The sequence below is a fragment of the Leptodactylus fuscus genome, chromosome 8, assembly GCF_031893055.1.
Source record: "Leptodactylus fuscus isolate aLepFus1 chromosome 8, aLepFus1.hap2, whole genome shotgun sequence".
NCBI classification, from domain to species: Eukaryota; Metazoa; Chordata; class Amphibia; order Anura; family Leptodactylidae; genus Leptodactylus; species Leptodactylus fuscus.
Genome location: NC_134272.1, coordinates 22,930,758 through 22,952,176, shown reverse-complemented (window position 1 = coordinate 22,952,176; position 21,419 = coordinate 22,930,758). Strand labels below are relative to the sequence as shown.

General features: G+C 41.8%; 2 protein-coding genes across 2 annotated transcripts; both read right to left on the bottom strand.

The window, feature by feature from the left end:
* Positions 1 to 298: 298 nt before the first annotated feature.
* LOC142216757 (uncharacterized) lies at positions 299 to 13,124 on the bottom strand. Its single transcript, XM_075284789.1, has 4 exons — positions 12,809 to 13,124; positions 12,021 to 12,144; positions 8,964 to 9,037; positions 299 to 750 (listed from the first exon to the last, which is right to left on the bottom strand). Exons 1-4 carry the CDS (start codon positions 13,122 to 13,124, stop codon positions 299 to 301), a joined length of 966 nt encoding a protein of 321 aa, XP_075140890.1.
* Positions 13,125 to 15,263: 2,139 nt separating this feature from the next.
* Positions 15,264 to 21,210, bottom strand: LOC142216806 (uncharacterized). The gene is made up of 4 exons (XM_075284838.1): positions 20,886 to 21,210; positions 20,648 to 20,771; positions 19,152 to 19,225; positions 15,264 to 15,690 (listed from the first exon to the last, which is right to left on the bottom strand). The coding sequence occupies exons 1-4, from the start codon at positions 21,199 to 21,201 to the stop codon at positions 15,302 to 15,304; spliced, it is 903 nt and encodes a 300-aa protein (XP_075140939.1). The 5' UTR covers positions 21,202 to 21,210; the 3' UTR covers positions 15,264 to 15,301.
* Positions 21,211 to 21,419: the final 209 nt, after the last annotated feature.

The following is a 21,419-nucleotide window of genomic DNA, read 5'->3' as shown; positions in this document are numbered from 1 at the left end:
CCCGGCCCGCGCACAGGCCTGCCCCGGCCCCGCACAGTGGCCCGCCCCGCCCACAAGAAGTGGGTAGTAGATCTTTTGCCTTGGTCAATTTATAAAGTAGCTCACATGCTGAAAAAGTGAGCACCCCTGACGTAGATGAATGATTGCCTTTGTAATCAGAATTGTCTATATTATATCAGGGTAAGAGGATTAATCCAGTGGTAATGAGACTAAAGCCATCATGGAGCATTGACATGTATTAAATGGCCACACATCTGACCACATCCTCCATCTATACCTTTTACCCATTATTGACCAGTCATTTCCTCTTCCATTTATCAAACTCTTGTTGTAGTCTCTTCATATTTTCCTCATGTAATTCCTGACATTTTTGTTGCAGTTGTTTCTCCTCTTCTTGCCTCCGTTTGAAGGCTTTCTCCATCACAATTTTCTCCTCATTGCTCTGTCTTTCTAGATCTGTTTTCTGGATCATCAGTTCCCTGTCATGAATATAATTCAGTAAAAACAACTTCCGGTCAGTCATCTCCTGATCGGCGTCATGGGGGTGGTCGACGTAGAACTGAGCATCGTTGATGACTTCATACAGAAACATGATGACCTCCTCCTGAGCTTCTCTTTTCATCTTTGTATTTTCGTCTGTGTAATTTTCAAGGGAAAAAATCTTCTCAATTCCAAGGTCCCGGAAAATTTGATTGACTTTGGTATAGTTTTTGTGATTCTTGTGTGTGAGGACAACAATGGGGGTGACCACTGAAAGAAAAGTAATGGAATTGTGAGATATATATAGAGAAAGATCCACCACACAAAAATTTGGATATTACCTAGTGTCAGACTAGCAGTTTACAGGTCCTGTAATCTGACACTAGAGTGGGACCATGTGTCTCAGAGGTGTGATTCTGGTGGGACACTTATTGTAGTGCACCTCAGATAGCAAGAAGAAGTGAGGTCCTACTCTCCATATTGATGCATGTCCCTTATGATTACAGGTACAGTGATTAATTGCTGCAGCCATGTTGTTGTTATATTCTCATATTGTATTGTTCAGTATATGTTGATACAGTCACTGATGTTAGGAATGACTGAGAACTTGATGCTAATGTATAACTACTAGATAGTATGTAAGGACACTTATTGTAGTGCACCTCAGATAGCAAGAAGAAGGGAGGTCCTACTCTCCATATTGATGCATGTCCCTTATGATTACAGATAAAGTGAATAAAGAATATAAACCCCCCCCAACCACACCAGTGTTAGTTCATTAGGTGTGCAACAAAAATGGCGACGAGGATGGGATAGAGTGACAATTCATAGAAGATACAGAGCAGAATTCACTCAATAAGAGATAGAAAAGAACCAATTGTAAAGTGCAGCCATCTCAGTGATATCCTGTGAGTGTCCCCTCAGTGAGATCCTGCCCAGCAGACTCACAATGGATGTGGAGAGCTGTATTAATGACATTAGTGAGTCCTTGCTGCATCTAACATTTGATGAACTGGGTGCTGTTAGCAAATATCTTAAAGTGCCATGGGAGCAAATCTCCAAAGCCAGAACCCGCAGGCACCTGCTGAATGCCATCAATAAACTGCTTGATGAAGTGGGAGAAACAGAGGATGAAGATGTTACCTGTCTGTTCCTCCAAAAGTGCAAACAGTTCATTACAGATCTGCATTCAGAGGCAGAGGTCGGGGCACAGGCAAAAGAGACTAAGACCCAGACTCAATTGGAAGATTTAAAGGCACAGTACCTTGCTTTGCAGAAAGCATTCCAGGAATCTAGCAAACTGTTAGAAAAAGCCCTTGTTTCTGAGACATCAAGTCAAGCAAAGCAAGAGGTGTCAGAGAGAGAGACTTACTGCAGGACTTCTCCACAGAACATGTGGCCAGAAATGACAATACGGAAAGACTTTAAAATTAGTGGTCAAATTGGTGAAAGAGGTCAAAAAGACAAACTGTCTTACACAAATCTCATGCACCAGATAGACATGGGACTGCAAAAGGGCTACAGTGAATTAGAAGTGATTGAGGCAGTAGTTAAAGCAATAAGCCCTGGCATGAGTATAAGAAATATGTTAGAGATGAAAAGTGATCTAACACTGCCACAGCTGAAGACTATCCTAAAAGGACACTACAAGGAGGAGAGCAACTCAGACTTATACCACCGGCTGGTAAATATCTCGCAAGACAGCAAAGAATCTCCTCAAAATTTCCTCTTCAGGGCTATAGAACTAAAGGACAGACTTCTCTTTGCCTCTAGAGAAGTGGGAGCAGAGGAAAAATTTGAAACAGATTTGATTCAAAGGAAATTCCTGAGATCAGTAGGAACAGGACTGCTCAGTGGACACATTAAATTCCAAATGAAACCTTATTTGGATGATCCCACTGTCACTGATGACGTATTAATAAAGAAAATGAATGAAGCTGCCAGTTGGGAACAAGAGAGGGAACAGAAATTAAAGAAGTACTCTTCCAGCAAAATCAGCAAACTTGGCGAAATGCAGGCTGGTACCACACAACAAGGATTACTTACAAAAGTAGAGTCATCTACAACTCAAACCGCCCCACCTACGCTAAAATCAAAGAAAGTTCCACCTTCAGGAGATACAGAAGTGACAAACTGGGAGGACGCTGTGAAAGAACTGAGGAATGAGATGTCAGAATTGAAAAAGTTACTTAAGACTTCTCAAGAACCAAGATTGGTTTCATCCCAAGTAACTTCCAGAAATAAGCAGAATCCAATTTGTGAGGCCTGCAAGACATCAAATCAAGGTCATACATGTCGCCACTGCTACAAATGTGGTAAAGAAGGACATTATGCTAGGGGATGTTGTGCACCCAGATCTGCACAGTTAAAAGACAGGAGGTTGCTGATGAGGGACAATCAGTAATCTGTGCCAAGCCCCAGTCCCAACCAAAGAAAGTACCATCTTCAGGTATGGAAGCCAAAGAAAATCTGCTACATACTTATTTCCAAAATGTATGTGATCGTATCCAACAACTGGAGCTTCAACAGAACAATATACAGCAAGTCACTTCTAGGAAGTGCACGACAACTAACTTACAGATGAGTGAAAGTGTGTCGAGAGGCCAAAGAAAACTCATCAATTTAATAGGAAAAAGGTGTATGGTCCTATGTAAACTAAATGGGGTTCCTCTTCAGGCATTATGGGACACTGGAGCTCAAGCAAGTATCATCAATGAAAGTTGGCGGCAGCAGTACCTTCCTCAAACAGAAGTAAGGGCAGTGGAAGAATTACTAGGCTCTGAACCATTATGCGGGAGAGCGGTAAACAAGACCGAAATTCCTTTCATTGGTTGGATAGAAGTAACCTTTCAGCTGTCCTCTGGTAATGACAACATAGAACTTCTGGTGCCTTTTCTAGTATCCAGTGACAATAATGTAGCTGAAGAGCCAATCATTGGATATAATGTGATTGAGGAAGTCATCCTGAGAAAAATCCCTTCATCATCTTTGGTGAGTACACTGGCTGCATCATTTTCACTGCCGACAAGAAGAGCAGAGATGGTGGTAAAAGCCGTCCAAGTGAGCCAAGCAGAAACATTTGTGAAGGAGGTAAGAACTGGAGTACGTCGTACCATTATTCCTGCAGGTACTATAATGGGTGTCAAGTGTGGTGTCCATGTGGGACCTCATAAGAAGAACCAGGAAAAGCTCTTTGTGCCAAGTAACACTGCACAGTTACCAGAGGGAATATATACAGATGAGACAGTTGTGATTGTACCTTATGACAACTATGCTCGGGTAACCATTCCAGTAATGAACCCCACTAAACATGATATTGTACTGGATCCAAAAACCGTGTTGGGTCACTTGGAAACAGTCAAAGCGGTATATCCAGCTTGCATAAAACCTGTTCAAGTTTCTTCTCTGACTGCAAACATACAAACAGTGGAAAATGTTGACAAAGCAGAGGGTGAAGTGTCTTCAGTTAAAGAGGAATGGGATCCTCCGGTTCCTACGTATCATCTTGATGCAGACGAACAGTGCATAGTAAGGCAGATGTTAAGAGAAGAATGTCATGCCTTCTCCAGAGATGAGTCTGATGTTGGATGTATTCCATCACTCCAATTAAAGATTAATCTAAAAGACACCACCCCCGTTAAAAAGACATATACTTCGGTGCCAAAACCGCTTCATAACGAAGTGAAGGAGTACCTACAAGACCTGATAAATAGAGGATGGATTAGAAAGTCAAAATCATCCTACTCTTCTCCTATAGTATGTGTAAGAAAACGAGATGGTAGCCTGAGACTCTGCTGTGATTATAGAGAACTAAACCAGAAGTCAGTTCCTGACCGTCATCCTATACCGAGAATCCAAGATATGCTGAATAGTTTGTTAGGAAGTTCATGGTTTTCTGTGCTTGATCAAGGGAAAGCCTATCACCAAGGATTTATGGAAGAATCCAGTAGGCCTTTGACAGCCTTTATAACACCTTGGGGATTATATGAATGGATCCGTATTCCTTTTGGGCTCAGCTCAGCTCCAGCGGAATTTCAGAGAAGCATGGAAGAATGCTTGGAAGGACTGAGAGACAGTATCTGTCAACCATATCTTGATGACAACCTGGTTCACAGTAAGTCTTTCACTGAACATGTGGAACATGTACGGACTGTGCTTCAGCGCTACCAACAGCATGGAATCAAGCTAACACCGAAGAAATGTGAGCTGTTCAAAAGACAAGTCCGGTTCCTAGGTAAGATTGTCTCTGGTGATGGCTATACTATGGATCCAGCAGAAATTGCTCCAGTAATGGCTTTGAAAAACAAACCTCCATCTACAGTGGGAGAGCTTAGAAAAATACTAGGTTTTCTGTCTTACTACCGGACATATATTCAAAATTTCTCCCGGATTGCCGCTCCACTGTATGATCTACTGTCGGTAGGGCCATGTTCACCATCACCCACACAAAAGAAAGCAAAGAGAGATAGATCCAAACAGAAGGAAAAAAGTCAACTTCCTGCACATCAGCCCATCAATTGGACAGCCCATCATCAAGAAATCCTGGAGAGACTGATTGATTTGTTAGTTAAGCCACCAGTGATGGGATATCCAGACTTCAACATCCCATTCATACTGCACTGTGATGCGTCTCAGGAAGGACTTGGTGCTGTCCTATATCAAAGGCAAAATGGCAAGTTGAGAGTTATTGGTTATGGCTCAAGAACTCTTACTGCAGCAGAGAAAAACTACCATTTGCACTCGGGGAAACTTGAGTTTTTGGCAATGAAATGGGCAATATGTGACCGTTTTAGAGACTACTTGTACTATAGTCCATCATTTGTTGTATATACAGACAACAATCCACTTACCTATGTTCTCACTACAGCGAAATTAAATGCAACTGGCCATAGATGGGTGTCAGAACTTGCAGACTTCAATTTTAGCATTAAATACCGCCCAGGGAAAGCAAATGCAGACGCTGATGGATTGTCAAGAATGCCACTAGATCCTGACCAGTATATGAAGGAATGTTCCCAAGAAATCAGCATGGAAGCTATTGGTAGCACTGTCCAAGCAGTTCAGATACAAGAGGAGGAACATATGCCATGGTGGTGCCCTGTAACTGTAGAAAGTACAGCTGGAGAAGCTGAACAAAGCCTCAGAGCAAGCGTTAACCAGCTCCCAAAAGAAACTATCAGAAAAGCACAAGAAGAAGACAAGATCATTGGGAGACTGCTACACTACAAACATCAAAACAGATTTCCGGCTAAGAAGGAGAGACAAACAGAACCACCAGCTGTAACTGCCTTATTCAGAGAATGGTCTAAGTTATACCTCAATTCAGATGGTATTCTTTATAGGAAGACTAGCCATAACTTACAATTAGTCCTGCCAAAAGTCTACCATAGGACAGTATTCAAAGAACTCCATGAGCAAATGGGACACTTAGGAGTAGAAAGAACTGTCAATCTTGTTAGAGAACGCTTTTTCTGGCCATACATGCAGAAGGATATTGAGCATTATGTCACCAGAGAATGCAAGTGTCTAAAAGACAAACGTCCCAATAAACCAACCAGAGCACCATTGAGCAACATTGTCTCCACCTATCCTTTTGAAATGGTATCGATTGATTTTCTGCATCTGGAAAAATGCAAAGGAGGATATGAGTACATCCTTGTTGTAATGGATCACTTTACAAGGTTTGCACAGGCATATGCTACCACAAACAAGTCTGGTAAGACTGCAGTAGACAAGATATTTAATGATTTTGCTCTAAAGTTTGGCTTTCCAACAAAATTACACCATGATCTGGGAAGAGAATTTGAAAATCAGTTATTTGCAAGACTTGGGAAATACTGCAGAATTCAGAATTCTCATACAACTCCATATCACCCAGAGGGTAATGGACAGGTTGAACGTTTTAATCGTACATTGTTGTCAATGTTGAGAACTCTTACAGAGGAAGAAAAGCAAGACTGGAAGAATTCTTTGTCAAAAGTTGTCCACGCTTACAATTGTACTAAAAGTGAAGCAACAGGGTATTCCCCTTTCTACCTATTGTATGGTCGATCACCAAGACTTCCAATTGACATAATGTTTGACACTCCAGTATCAGAGAAATACAAAACTTACGCAGATTATGTTACAGTCTGGAAAAAGAGAATGGCAGAAGCTTATAAAATAGCTTCAGAAACAGCAAAGAAGTCAGCATGTAAAAGCAAGGAATACTATGATCAAAAAAGTCATGGTGCTGAACTTACTCCAGGAAGTCGAGTTCTAGTGAAGAACTTACATGAGAAAGGAGGACCAGGAAAACTTCGCTCCTATTGGGAAGATAAGATTTATGTTGTCGTGAGAAGAAAACACGAAAACAGTCCAGTGTATGAGGTAAAACCAGAGTCAGGTGGCAACAGATCAAGGATTTTGCACCGTAATCTGTTATTATCTTGTGACTATCTTCCAGATGTACAGCAGACTGCTGAATTGTTAGGCCAAGAGAGATCCTCCAAAGCAAAGCGACCAAAACCAACATCACATGTAGGATATGAAACTGATAGTGTTGATGAAGAAGATGAAATGTGTTCATTAAGTTCACCTACAACAGATAACTATACAGCACAAGGCAGTAAACTTAATCCTGACGCAGCAGAATTTGAACCACAAAATTCATCAGAGATCTTGGCATCACCTGAAGGTCTACTGTCAGAGTCAGAAAAGTCATCAGAGGAATCTGCAACAACTCCAGAGGAAGAAGTATGGATGGAGAAATCTGAATCAACAGACCCAGAAACAGATGAAGAAACAGAAACTTCAGGACAACAGACTTTGAAAAGATCTTCTGTTGCGAGAGAAAGGCGAAGGCCGGTTACACTTACTTATGATACCATGGGAGAACCAAGTAGGGTACCAAGAAGTTTTCATGCTAAACAGGTAGTGAACACCATTGGCCAAGAGAAACAACCTGAATGGTACCTACCACCAGCATATTTTCTGGAGAACTGTGAGCAGATATAAAGACTATTTACCTTCAAAGCAATTGCACTGTTACGTTTACAATTAGTTTGTTTATTTGGCAATATTTCTAGTTGTTTAGCGATAGAAACTGTGAGGTTACAAGGTCATATGGTCGTATTTAATGCAAAAATTAGACCTGACCAATCTCCACCTCATAAAATGAGGTTCAGATATTGTAGTAGCATTGTTATGCATGGTGGTCCAATACTACTGAGAACCAGTGCTAACATTGGCTCTTCTAGGTCTCTTAGCTAGCAACGGACCTAGAAGTAACTTGTGACATTTTATAGGAACATATGTTACAATGAGGCATTGACCTCTATTGGAGATATCACCACCAATTGATTGTTCTCAATTACTAAAGTACCTTAAGACAACCCACATAATTGTGGAAATGCGGAATGTCGAGGACGACATTAATTTAGTGGGGAAGAATGTGAGATATATACAGAAAGATCCACCACACAAAAATTTGGATATTACCTAGTGTCAGACTAGCAGTTTACAGGTCCTGTAATCTGACACTAGAGTGGGACCATGTGTCTCAGAGGTGTGTTTCTGGTGGGACACTTATTGTAGTGCACCTCAGATAGCAAGAAGAAGGGAGGTCCTACTCTCCATATTGATGCATGTCCCTTATGATTACAGGTACAGTGATTAATTGCTGCAGCCATGTTGTTGTTATATTCTCATATTGTATTGTTCAGTATATGTTGATACAGTCACTGATGTTAGGAATGACTGAGAACTTGATGCTAATGTATAACTACTAGATAGTATGTAAGGACACTTATTGTAGTGCACCTCAGATAGCAAGAAGAAGGGAGGTCCTACTCTCCATATTGATGCATGTCCCTTATGATTACAGATAAAGTGAATAAAGAATATAAACCCCCCCCAACCACACCAGTGTTAGTTCATTAGGTGTGCAACAGAATGACATTATACCCATACACATGGAGCCTGGACCTGTCTATTTACCTGTTATTACTGCTCCTGTCTGCAAAGTTTTGGGGTCTATTCTGGATTACAAGCCAGGAGGGATCTCATAGGCCAGTTATAGAGCTAAAGTATTCTGATCCTCCATTTTGTTTTTGGAGATGACAAGACATATCTTAGGGCGGGTTCACACCTGCGCCCGGTCTCCACTTTGTGGATTTCTGTCTTCTGCCCGAGAAACTGAACAGGAATTGAATGGGTTTGCAAAGTGTCCACCCGTGAGCGTATTGTGGTCTCCGTTTTTTTTAACCGGAGACAAAGTCGGTCATGCAGGACTTTGTGTCCGGTTAAAAAAAACAAAAAACCTTTCACCATGGAGACCAGAAGACACTCAAAGGCGTTCATGGGCGAACACTGAATGACGGGTTTCCGTCTCCTGTCGGCAGAAGACAGAGACCCACAAAGCGGTGACCGGGCGCAGGTGGGAACCCTCCCTTACCTGTCATACTACATAGAATCTGGGTAAATATATATAGGTGGGCACTTACTTGTTAATTTTGTAGCTGTTCTAATGATTTCTATTAGATCCTCCCTAAGTCCAGGAGTTGGCGATTGTGTAACACTATATAATAAAAAATAAAACAAAAATGAATCAATTTTAATACGTATGAAGTACATACAAATCTATAGTCAAGGATGTAGCTATAGGGATTGCAGAGTCATGTACAATGACATCTCTGCTACATGAGAAGACACAAATAATATATGCGGAGCATTAAAGGGGCTCTATCAGCAAAATCATGCTGATAGAGCCCCACATATGTGTGAATAGCCTTTAAAAAAGGCCATTCAGGCACCGTAAATGTTATATTAAACTACCCTCCAGTTTTAAAATAATACCCTAAAAAAGAATGTGATCTACTTACGCATTGTGCACGCTGGGAGGGCATTCAGGGTGTGTCTTCTTCTTCATCCACGCCTCTTCTTCCTCCGATGTCCTCGGGTTCCGTCCTCCTCTGGCGCTCGCGAACTGACATTGATTAAAAAAAAATGCCCTGGGCGCATGCGCAGTAGCAGTAGTAGAAGCCGCATGCTACTGCGCATGCGTCCAGGGCATTTTTTTTTAATCAATGTCAGTTCACGAGCGCCGGAGGAGGACGAGACCCGAGGACATCGGAGGAAGAGGAGGCATGGATGAAGAAGACGGCGCACCCTGAATGCCCGAGGAGGTAATCATAAAGAAAGATTACTAAAAAGGGAAGCCTTCTACATACTTAAGTTTAATTGTAGAATACCGTCAGGTCTCAATATAAGAACGGACGTTAGTTATATCTATTAAGCGGGTAGACCATATATAGTCATCTGATTACTGCAATTGAGATAGAACTATAGGTAAATTGGAGGATGTAAATTGATATTTGTCTCAAATCCCCTTTCACCTTGTAGTTTTTATAACCTAAGTGTAATAATAGTTAAATACTACTTTATGGTAAGTTTATATGTAACCTACGATATGCTCCCGAGTAAGCTCTGCCGGTTATAGTAGGGTCGGACTGATGGAAACAGGGATTGGTAGATTTGTGCCACGTGACCGGAGAACAATATGTTGGCGAGGTTCGGGAGGGTTAGATATATGAACGTAAGAGGAACAGGATAGGCTAGAACGTATCACGTGGGTTACTGATGAAATGTGAATGGGAGCGTGAGAACTGTGGACTGAGGTATGGAATAATCAAAGGCTGTAAATAAATTGGGTATATTATAAACATGAATATGAGATGGAATTGTAATAGAAATGTAACATAAATGTGAATAAGGAGACTCATATTTAAAGTTGTTATTTTAATGATTTAAATAGAAAGCTACAAGCCGAAATATTGTCATGATGGGTGTGTTCATTCCACTGATGAAACAGCTGCTGTGGAACATATATAAAAGTGCATAAGATTGTTTAGTAATGCCATGACTAAGGGGCTGCAAAGCCACGAAATGTGTCGGCGGGTTTAAGCACTATGTTTTTCTTCTGACTTTTCACGTCTCGTTCTATGTTATGTGAGTTTTTAATGGCTTATTAAAAGTTATATTTTATTGAGCCCAAGTGCGTTACAGTTACTTGATTGCCTCGCTCAGTCCAGAGGTTAAAGGCCGTGCACCCAGGGGGAGATTTTGGAGCATATCTACATGGTGAGATTGAGACTTTTTCATTTATTTACTTTCCAAAAATGCCTTACTTATTCTACATTGAAGCTCTATTGTCATGAAAAATCAGTGTTTTATTCTAATGCAAATTAGCTGAAAAGATCTTTAGAGATGTGTCTTCTCCTGCTGGGGGGGCTTCATTCTTACTATATAATGGCATTGACCTACACCCATAATATATGTAGAGTTGATTCTCAGCACTCCCTGCTCCTTCTCTGGTTCTGCAACCTTCATCAGGCCCACATTGGCACACAGAAGAAGTTGGGAGACTTAGGAGAATCGTACTCACCTCTCGCTCCTCAAGCCCTGCTGGTAAAAAGGAGTGATGACCAAGCTGTAGGGGTTTAGCTTTATGGTACAGAGTCTTCCATCACCTTCGCATTGGGGGTTTAAGCTTTAGCCACATAAGAACATCAGTATTATACATATACATGGTAGGTGGGGGGCCCTTCGCAGATTTTTCCAAGGGCCCTTTTTAACCTACAATGTGTAAGCATTACACCTGCTGAGATTATGTGCTGGGTTCTGAATCTATAGAAATGTTTGATGTGTTATCACTGGATGAGTATACCAGGATTCTATAGAAATGTAAATTGTACATTGAATCTATAGCAATATCTTATGTCTTATCATGAGAATAAAGGACGGCCGGACTACAAGGCCCAGCCATAGTGGGTAGGCCGCATGACAGGGCTGACTGGAGGGAGAGATAGGCAGGGAAAGGGTTAACGGGAATCAGCCGTTAGGGAAATATGAGACGCAAGAGCAAGGGGGGGGAGGGGGTATATAAAGAAAGAGCGGGAAATTCCTGTCAGTCAGGGAGAGACAGTGAAAGAGGAAGCAGCCACTCTCCCTATGGTTAGGTCATTTGGGACGATTTTGTCACAGTAGCTGTGGCGGGGGGGGGGGGGTCCTCGAAGTCGGTGGAGTCTGGGGAACGGTTGGGGATGGGGAGGGCCCCGTGGGAGGGGCTGGACTCCCCATCCACATGTGGGAATGTGGTCAGGTATGGATTTGGGATGAAAGTGGAGCACCAGGGAGCTATAATAGCTCGGTGCCCTCGAGCTAGAGGAACGGCTGGGGGTAAGATTGATTATGGTGCTAAGGGATATGGGGTTTGGTCATTGAGACCGGATTGGTTAGGCTCCGAGGACCTCCTTCGTCAATATCAGGATTTATATGGACGTTTTTAGAACGTCCAGGGTTAAAGTTTGGGAAAGTTTTTGGTTGGTGGGGAATTTTTGAGGAAGTTATTATTACATTGTTGTGTATTATAATAAAGAACGGCTGCTGTGGCCCATTTAATCCGATCCCTGTCTAGTGTCTTTATTAAATAATGAACGACTAGGCAATGCCCTTGTCATGTTATGAGGTTTGTACCTTGGCCAGAAACGCTCATGACTTACCTGTACACGAATATAGGGATAATAAAATCTGAGGCTTTCACGTGAGGTTCTGCTTCCACAATCCTGTCTGCTAGCCCAAATCCTTCACTCCAATCGACTGCCTGGTCTAGAGGCAACAAGTTTCCTGAAAAAGTAAAATTGGGAATCAAACAAATGATTTCTTCAGGAAACAAACAAATACAATATTGATGAGATTGTCCTGATACATTCATGAATACCATTAGAAGATATTAGGAGCTTGTGTTATCTATAAGGTTATACCACCAGTACTGTCTTCTAGAATGTGCCTAGGATGGTTCCATTCAGGGATGGAGTTGGAGATGTTGCTTTAATATTGCTCCTATCTCTTAAATTTTAATATATGACCCCACTGCTCTTAACTACAGAACACAAATGTCAATGACATTTACCAGGTATTTTCTGAGCCAGTCTTATATCTACGAGTATACGACACATTGAGTTCAGATTTCTCATGATTGTGAAAAAGGTCGAAATAATTTAGGATTAAAGTGAAGGGCAGAACAGACACCTGCCATTCCAGATAAGGTAACCCATGAGCCAAAATGTTTAGACTATATAGATGTGTAGGTGACTACACATGTCCACCTACACAATGAAAGTACAAGCCTGTGGGGAAACATGAACATTCATTGTTATGTTGTAAACAGACAGCATGCCCCTAGAGATCCTGATTTGGCAAAATGATGTCCCAGATTCCCCCCATAAGGAGCCAAGTCTTTCCCCCACACCTTCCCGTTGCTCAGTTTCATCACATTTCGTACACTTACCAAGTTGGGCAAAGATCTCTCCGGTTTCATAGGCATTCATCTTGCAGAAACCCCTGTTGTCCACCAGGACAATGTTCTCGGTGAGTGAATAAGCCAACCTTTCCATTGTGTGACTCTCGAATATTCCTGCAGCATTTGCATAGTTCTTGTACTCACTGTTGGACCAGGCGCAAATAACGCTGTTTATAAAGGACGACTTTCCGTGACCAACAAACCCAAACAGCTGAAGGAGGATTCTCTCAAAGCCCTGGTTGCCTCTTTTACACCTGTCAAAGGTAAAAGCTTGGATCTTTTGTCTCCGCTCTGCATCATCCATGGCTGGTGGTATACGAATTGTAAGTGCTCTGAACGCAGAATACACCAGGACGGGAAGCCAAAGTCCTTCTTTTACAGCCTCTATTGAGAGCAAAAATACTCTGACCTTATCTACACACAGCTAAGTCATTGCATTGCTATCATAAGGGGAAAATTCACCGTTGGTTGTTATATATTCTTATATTCAGATAAGAATTTATTTCCTTTATAGATCCCTGTTTTACATTCCCCAATCCCAAAGAGTTGGGATTCTGTGTAAAGGTAATGATTTGGAAATCTCGTCTAAACATATATTTTTTTTCACAATAAAACATAAGGATACATATCAGAAGGAGAAAGTTACACAATAAAACATAGATCACAGATCAGAAGGTGAAAGTTATACAACAGGACATAGATTAGAAGAGGGAAGTTGGGAGAGACATTCCTCATAGTTCTTGTCTTCTTCTTTATTGACGTATTTAGGAAAAAGAAAAATCAGCAGTGTTCCAGCTGGTCCTCTAACCTCCCGGTCCCATAGAAGCCATTATGGCTACTATGACAGACAGTAGTCATTTAGATTCTCATATTGTATGAATAATTTGATCAAATCCATTCCATATAAGAAACAATTCATCAATAAATCTCCTGGAAAGCACTACATGATTTTTGTACAATGGATTCGCCAAGTATAGACCTCCTCAAACCATTGCATAAAGAGATTTGTATTTGTTGGTGCTACCTTCATACCAATTTTGGTATCTTGGCACTGGTAATAGATGGCACCATTGTATAAAAAATAATTTTTAGTTAGAAAGCACTCAAAAGCTGCGAATAAATGGATCTAGATTATCATCTCGGTCCAATTAAAATTTATTACATTTCAAACAAATCTTTATATTTATAAATAAGTAAGTCACCCCTATGGTGAGAAGCAACCATAAATCTATCCATTCTAGTTCCTTCTGGTCTCTTATTATGCACACCCATACTCTGCTGCTCTCCTCTTCTGTCCCTTCCTAGTGTTTTTAGTCTTGTATATGTTATATCTAAAGGCAGTGGCGTAACTAGGAATGGTGGGGCCCCGTGGCGAACTTTTGACCCCCCCCCCCCCCGATCGACACCGACAACCTCGGTCCTGGCCCCTTAACACAGTATTATCCCCCTTAGTGGCCCCTACACACAGTATTATCCCCCATAGTGGCCCCTGCACACAGTGTTATGTCCCTTAGTGGCCCCTGCAAACAGTATTATATCCCATAGTGGCCCCTGCACACAGTATTATCCCCCATAATGGCCCCTGCACACAGTATTATCCCCCATAATGGCCCCAGCACACAGTATTATCCCCCATAATGGCCCCTGCACACAGTATTATCCCCCATAGTGGCCCCTGCACACAGTATTATCCCCCATAGTGGCCCCTGCACACAGTATTATCCCCCATAGTGGCCCCTGCACACAGTATTATCCCCCATAGTGGCCCCTGCACACAGTATTATCCCCCATAGTGGCCCCTGCACACAGTATTATGTCCTACTGTGGACACCCATAAACAATTATTATACTCTGGGATCTTTTCAGACCCCAGAGTATAATAATCGGAGACCCGGGGGAATAAAAACATAAAAAACTACTGTTACTTACCTGTCCCCCAGCTCCTACGCAGTCTTCTCCGCTGCCTTCTCGCGGCTGTCCTTGTTCAATGACGTCGGACGTGACATGACCCGGGACACAGGCCGGGTTCATGTGACGTCAGAAACGTCAGGAAGGAGGCCTGGCAGGATCGTGGAAAGGTAAGTAACATGTTTTTCATGTTTTTTACCTCTCCCGGTCCGCCAATCATACTCGGGGGTCTGATAAGACCCCTGAGTATAATGATAGCAGCAGTAGCGGCTGTCACCGGGCCCCCAATGTCCCGGGCCCTGTGGCAGCTGCCTCCGCTGCTATGGCGGTAGTTATGCCTCTGTCTAAAGGTATTGTCTGCTTGATTTTATACAAAAGGAAAACAGACCCACATATTAGCCGTAATAAATCGAAAAAGAACTAACAAAATTGCAACATGAGACAAAAATAGGAACAAAAACTGGAGAAAGTATTTCATTGAATTCAAATGCATACAGTTTGGTAAACTATAGTGATAATTTCTGTCTTTTGAACTCTCATTACATTTTTTCTATTCTTTCCTTATGTAATTCTCTACTTTTTTTGCTGCACTTTTTCCTCCTCTCCCTCTTTCAGTCCGTGTGTTTCATCCGTCCCAATTGTTTCCTCATCTCTCTGTCTTTCTAGATTTTCTTCCTGAAGCATCAGTTCCCTGGTGTAAATATACTTCAGTACAAACACCTTCCGATCAATTATTTCCTGAATGGCATCCCGGGGGTAGTTGTCTCGGAACTGAGCATCACTGATGACTTCGTACAGGAATCGAATGATCTCCTCATCAACTTCCTTTATTCTCTTTGTATTCTTGTCTGTGTAATTTTCAAGAGCAAAAATCGTATCAGCTCCAATGTCCAGGAACATATTCTTGACTTCCGCAAAGTTCTGATGATCCTTTTGGGTAAGGAGAACGATGGGAACGATTGCTGAAAGGAACAGAAAAACAATTTGATGAAAACTTCTCATTGTTAGGTTTTGTAATTCATTGTTACATGGACAGCTGAGAAATTGGTGAGAATTTTGTCATGTGCACAAAGTTTCATTACAGAGCTGTAGTTCTGCATCTGCTCCATCTGTATCTGGACCTACTAACTTTTCAACAAACATTGCTTAAAGTAATAGTACGCTATGTACATGAGGAGTAAAACTATTTCTGGTCATTATTAGAGATGAGCGAACAGTAAAATGTCCGAGGTTCGATATTCGTTTCGAGTAGCCCCTCAATATTCGACTACTCGAATCGAATATCGAACCCTATTATAGTCTATGGGGGGAAAATGCTCGTTTCAGGGGTACGCAACGTTCGATCAAATTATACTTACCAAGTCCACGAGTGAGGGTCGGGCTGGATCCTCCGAGAAGTCTTCTCCTTGCAGCGTCCCCACGGCATCTTCCGGCTCTGAATTCACTCTGCCAGGCATCGGGCCTGGGCAGAGCCGACTGCGCATGCCCGCACTACAAGCGGACATGCACAGTATAGCACTGTATAGCTATGCACTGTATAGCATTCGGCCAATCAATGCTGGTTCTGCATCGAACTTTTACATTCGAATAGCGAGTGGTACTCGATCGAGTACGAGTATTTTGAATACCGTAGTATTCGATCGAATACCTACTCGATCGAATACTACTCGCTCATCTCTAGTCATTATATCAATCTGCTGTTTTAAGTGGTTTCTCCTCTATCTGTTGAACGCTTCAATTTTTGGACTCCACACTGTTTAGTGATTTAAAAAAAAATCCGCCGGTTACTTAGCCCCCCTGGTGTCCGCTTTCCTGCACAGAGCCGCTGCCGCTCCCCATTCTTCTCGCTCCTCATATATATCATTCACATGCCTTCAGAGCGCCGTGCGGGCCCCCGCCTCCCTAGGCTAGTGTTAGAGATGCTGGGAGTAGGTGGGGATTGTTGTGGCTTAGGAGAATGTGGGAAGGTACAGGGCGGGGGGTCGTGAGTTCTGAAGGCATGTGAATGAGAGAGAAGAGGAGCGAGAATAACGAGGAGCGGTATGAAATTTACTCGATTGCTGATCGGGATCTGATCTTTTCTGATCCTGATCACTCAACCCTACCCATATGTCTTCAATAAGAAAAAATCTGTTATAGATATAAAGATGAACCAAGAATAATCTCTGTTTTCAGACAAGGATCGCTATATAGAGGAGCCACTTACTAGTGAGATTTGCAGCAACTTTAAATATTTCTCTTAGCTCTTCCTTAAGATCTCTAGTTTGGGGGTTCTCTCTGAGCTGGTGTGTAAAGACTAGATGCCATACAGTGCACACAGTAAGTAAAGGAGAATCTGATTAGAATCTGTTAGAAAGCTCCTGTTTAGCTTCAGGGTCAGACTAAGGTTATGTTTCTTTCTCTCATTCCCGCCATCTACACAGAATTTCTCACTGATTAAATTTATTACAAACTCTGTTATAACCATTTGTAATATTCATTTACACAACCATTGCTGGAAAGTTAACAACTAGGGATGAGTGAATTTTCAAAAATTTGATTTGGCGGCTTCACCAAATTTTCCAATATGTTTTGATCCGAATTAATTTGTGGCTAATCATGTTAAAAATTAGCTATTTCCTGGCTGCAGAGAGCCTGTATAGTGCTGTAGAACACTGTGCCTTGCAGTAACAAACATGGGGAGTCTGCTGTGGCTTTTAGTGATGTCCCATTAGGGGATCGGAATCTGTTCACTGACTCAGCACTATAGACTGTAATACACAATGTTGCCAAGGGGAACATGTGGCATGGCGGAACCCTCTGCATGCTGCAGTCATGTTTCACCGTGGCATTCAAGGGGTTAAAATCCCCAATCGGAGCCGTGCTCTAAAGCAGGGTGTTAGTCATTAGAGCTAACACCCACTCTTGATGCCATGGGCGATTGTGAAGGGTTTAAAGGACTGTGACATCACAAGGCTGGCTGCTGATTGGCTGCACGCATGGCATTGTGGGTGATCCCATGTTCCTAGAGTTCCTTGCCCCATGTGCAATAGCCATTTTAGGAAAAAATGTGATTCATTACCACAAAGCGTGAGGAAATCCAGATACGGATTAAATATTTACAGAAATTCTGATCCACTTCGTCAGCTTTGATTCACTCATCTCTATTAATGGCCTTTGAAGTAATAGGCAACTGGAATATGGATCCCCCATTGCCATATATGTAGAAGATGTTGCTCCATAGTAGAACATATGCACACCAGTACCAACAAGGCAACACTTTGCTAAATCATGTATCTCTAGTTATATTCTCACTGTACAGTGAATCCTCCAGTCCTGTCTCCTGGAATGGAGTCTGCTCCCTGTCATATCACAACTTCTGTCTGCTAATACCCAGGGCCAACTGAAATCTGGGTCACACACAATAATGTATATCTCATATGTCTGTTATCAGTTTATGATGTTATCGGGTCCAATGTAACAACACACAAAACATGTCATAATCCATAATACATAATCCATTAGAGCTAGCTGATCCTGTAAGACTAGAGTTACCCATCTGTAGACACCACTGGGTCCAGGTGTTTGCTTCTCAAGAGTACAGAATAGGGTTACTGGATTGGAGCATGAAATGCATTTAATACAGAAACCCCATCCTGTATGAGCGAATGTAAGTATTTATCCCAAGGAGCATTGCCTGGATAATAAGTCTTTATATACCCATATGTAAGGTTGAGCCGATCTTGAGATTTCAGGATCGTTTTTAAAATACAATTTCCGATCATTTTCCATCTGAACCCAATCCCAATTCTGATCCTAATGCAAGTCAATGGGATTTTTTTTAATGATCAGATTTTAAAAATTATCCTATTCACTACACAGTATGGAGTACAAAAATTGAACGCTTCGATTTTTGGACTCCACGCTGTGTAGTGATTAAAAAAAAATCCGCCAGCTACTTAGCCCCCTCTGGTATCCACTTACCTGCACAGAGCCGCTGCCACTCCCCATTCTCGCTCCTCTTGTCTCTCATTCACATGCCTTCAGAGCGCCGTGCACGTCCCCACCTCCCTAGGCCAGTAGGTGGGGCTTGTTGTGGCTTAGGAGAGTGTGGGCAGGTACAAGGCAGGGAGACGTGAGTTCTGAAAGCATGTGAATGAGAGAGAAGAGGAGCGAGAAGAATGAGGAGCGGTAGCGGATCTGTGCAGGAAAGTTGAGTGATCGGGATCAGAATTCCGTTCCCGATCTTTTTTAGGCAGAATCGGAACCCAATCGCGATCATGAAATTTACTCGATTGCCGATCGGGATCTGATCTTTTCCGATCCTGATCGCTCAACCCTACTCATTTGTCTTCAACAAGAAATAATCTATTATAGATATAGAGATGAACCAAGAATAATCTCTGTTTTCAGACAAGGATCGCTATATAGAGGAGCCACTTACTAGTGAGATTTGCTGCAACTTTAAATATTTCTCTTAGCTCTTCCTTAAGATCAGGAGATGGCAACGTTTTCACACTGAATAATGCAAAATATTTAAAAAATGGATCAAACTATTCTAATGTTTACCAAAGAAAGACAACGATGCAGTAAGAGAGACACATGTCAAAAGCATTTCTGGCACATAAATAGACACCTGTACACATGGTGCATCATAGTTAGGGAGTCCAATATAGATTTTTTATGAGTGCCCAGCCAGGAGCTTCAAGTTCTGACAATATTTGCTATAGTAAACAGTGTCTATAAAACCTGAAAAAATATACTATTACATTTCCCATTGGGGCTTGTTTTTTTGTGGACTGCTAATGTTTTTCATAGTGCATTGAAAAACATTTTTATTACAATTTTGTGTGTAAGGGGATGGGAGATTTATCTTTTTAACATTCTAGTAAACTTTTTTTTTGTTTTATATTACAGGACTTGATCATGTGGTTACTTGACCGCATGTACAGTATAATACACTGCAATAGGCTTCTGTAATGGCAGATCTTATATTGTTACCCCCTGGCAGGCAGAGGGACACCATGACAAACCCTCAGAATCTTTTGAGCTGTGTGTGTGTGTGTGTGTGTGTGTGTGTGTGTGTGTGTGTGTGTTTGTGTGTGTGGAGGGGGCTGAAGGTCTCAGAAAGGGTGACCACTGTCATAGTCCACTCAGTGATTGTGACAGTGGCCTGGATACGTGTGGCATATGTGCTCCTGCTGGAAGTCTCGTGGGCACAGTGGCAATGCCTGAGGGCTCACAATGCCATGTATATTTGACATAAAGCCTAAACTGGCCCAGAATTGACCTCTTGCTGACTAACCATTGACTATATACATAGAGCTCAATCAGCTCTATGTAAATAGCTTTGGAAGTTGTAATCTGTTGCTTCCTCTTGACCTGAAGACCATTTTGATAACTGGGTGTTAGAGAACTGCATGAGCTGCTGGGCCTTATAGAATCCAGATTATCGGTGTTCACCAGGAGGCCATATTCCTTCTGTAATTGTCTAATTTATCAGCCCCAGTAACAGTGAAAAAGTAATGCCGACCCCCACCCCCCAAAAATAATCTTCTATGACCTTATATAGGGTCTAATGTGTAATCTACGTAAAAGTGGAGAGGATAAAGTATTTAAAACAAATTTAATATCACTTTCTACCATATCAGAAAAAAAGTATTCTATCTATCTATCTATCTATCTACCTATCTATCTATCTATCTATCTATCTATCTATCTATCTATCACCTATCTATCTATCTATCTATCTCCTATCTATCTATCTATCTATCTATCTATCTATCTATCTATCTATCTATCTATCTATCTATCTATTTCATCTATCTATCTATCTACCTACCTACCAACCTACCTGCCTCTGAATTTATAGAAATGTCTGATGTCCTATCACGGAGCGATGATATGATTGTACATTGCCCAGAAATGCTCCTTTCTTACCTGTACACGAATATAGGGATGATGAGATCTGTGGCTTTGACGTGAGGTTCTGCTTCCACAATCCTCTCTACCAGCTCAAATCCTTCACTCCAATTGACCCGCTTGTCCAAAGGTAGCAAGTTTCCTAAAAAAGTAAGATTGGGTGTAATAATAATTTTAGTTTACTCCATCCCCCCTCCACTTCTGATCACAGATGTTGATAACATTTACTAGGTATTTAGTCATTTCTTACACTTACCAAGTTGGGCGAAGATCTCTCCGGATTCATAGATGTTCATTGAGGAGCAGCCCCTGTTATCCACCAGGATGATGTTCTTGGTGAGTGGGTAAGACAATCTCTCTGTTGTCCGTCTCCCATCATCATCTCCGGCACCTGCACAGTTCTTGTACTCACTGTTGGACCACACACACATAACGCTGTTTATAAATGATGACTTCCCATGGCTGACATACCCGAACAGCTGCAGGAGGATTCGCTCAAATCCCTGGTTGCCCTTTTTACATTTGACAAAAGTAAAATCTCTGATCTTCCTCCTCTGTTCTGCAACATCCATGGTTGATGATATGTGTGATGCGTCAATGGTCTGAGCTCAGAATAAACACAATACATAAACCGATAGTCCTTCTTTTACAGCCTCGTATAAGGAAGAGTTTCCCCAGACCTTATCCACACATACAGTTCTTCCTTCAAGGTGGATTCCGATACTGGGGTCAATGTTAATTGGCCCCTGGATAAACATTTATTACCCTATAAATCATTGCCTCTTGATGT

What these genes read in the sequence shown, in the direction of transcription:
- LOC142216806 (XM_075284838.1), bottom strand. Translation starts at nt 21,201, where the DNA reads ATGGATGTTGCAGAACAGAGGAGGAAGATCAGAGATTTTACTTTTGTC. An exon ending in ATCCCTATATTCGTGTACAG is followed by an intron (nt 19,226 to 20,647) that starts GTAAGAAAGGAG and finishes TGCATTATTCAG; the next exon opens with TGTGAAAACGTTGCCATCTC. An exon ending in AGTTGCAGCAAATCTCACTA is followed by an intron (nt 15,691 to 19,151) that starts GTAAGTGGCTCC and finishes TGTTCCTTTCAG; the next exon opens with CAATCGTTCCCATCGTTCTC.
- LOC142216757 (XM_075284789.1), bottom strand. Translation starts at nt 13,124, where the DNA reads ATGGATGATGCAGAGCGGAGACAAAAGATCCAAGCTTTTACCTTTGAC. An exon ending in AGAGATCTTTGCCCAACTTG is followed by an intron (nt 12,145 to 12,808) that starts GTAAGTGTACGA and finishes TTACTTTTTCAG; the next exon opens with GAAACTTGTTGCCTCTAGAC. An exon ending in AACAGCTACAAAATTAACAA is followed by an intron (nt 751 to 8,963) that starts GTAAGTGCCCAC and finishes CTTTTCTTTCAG; the next exon opens with TGGTCACCCCCATTGTTGTC.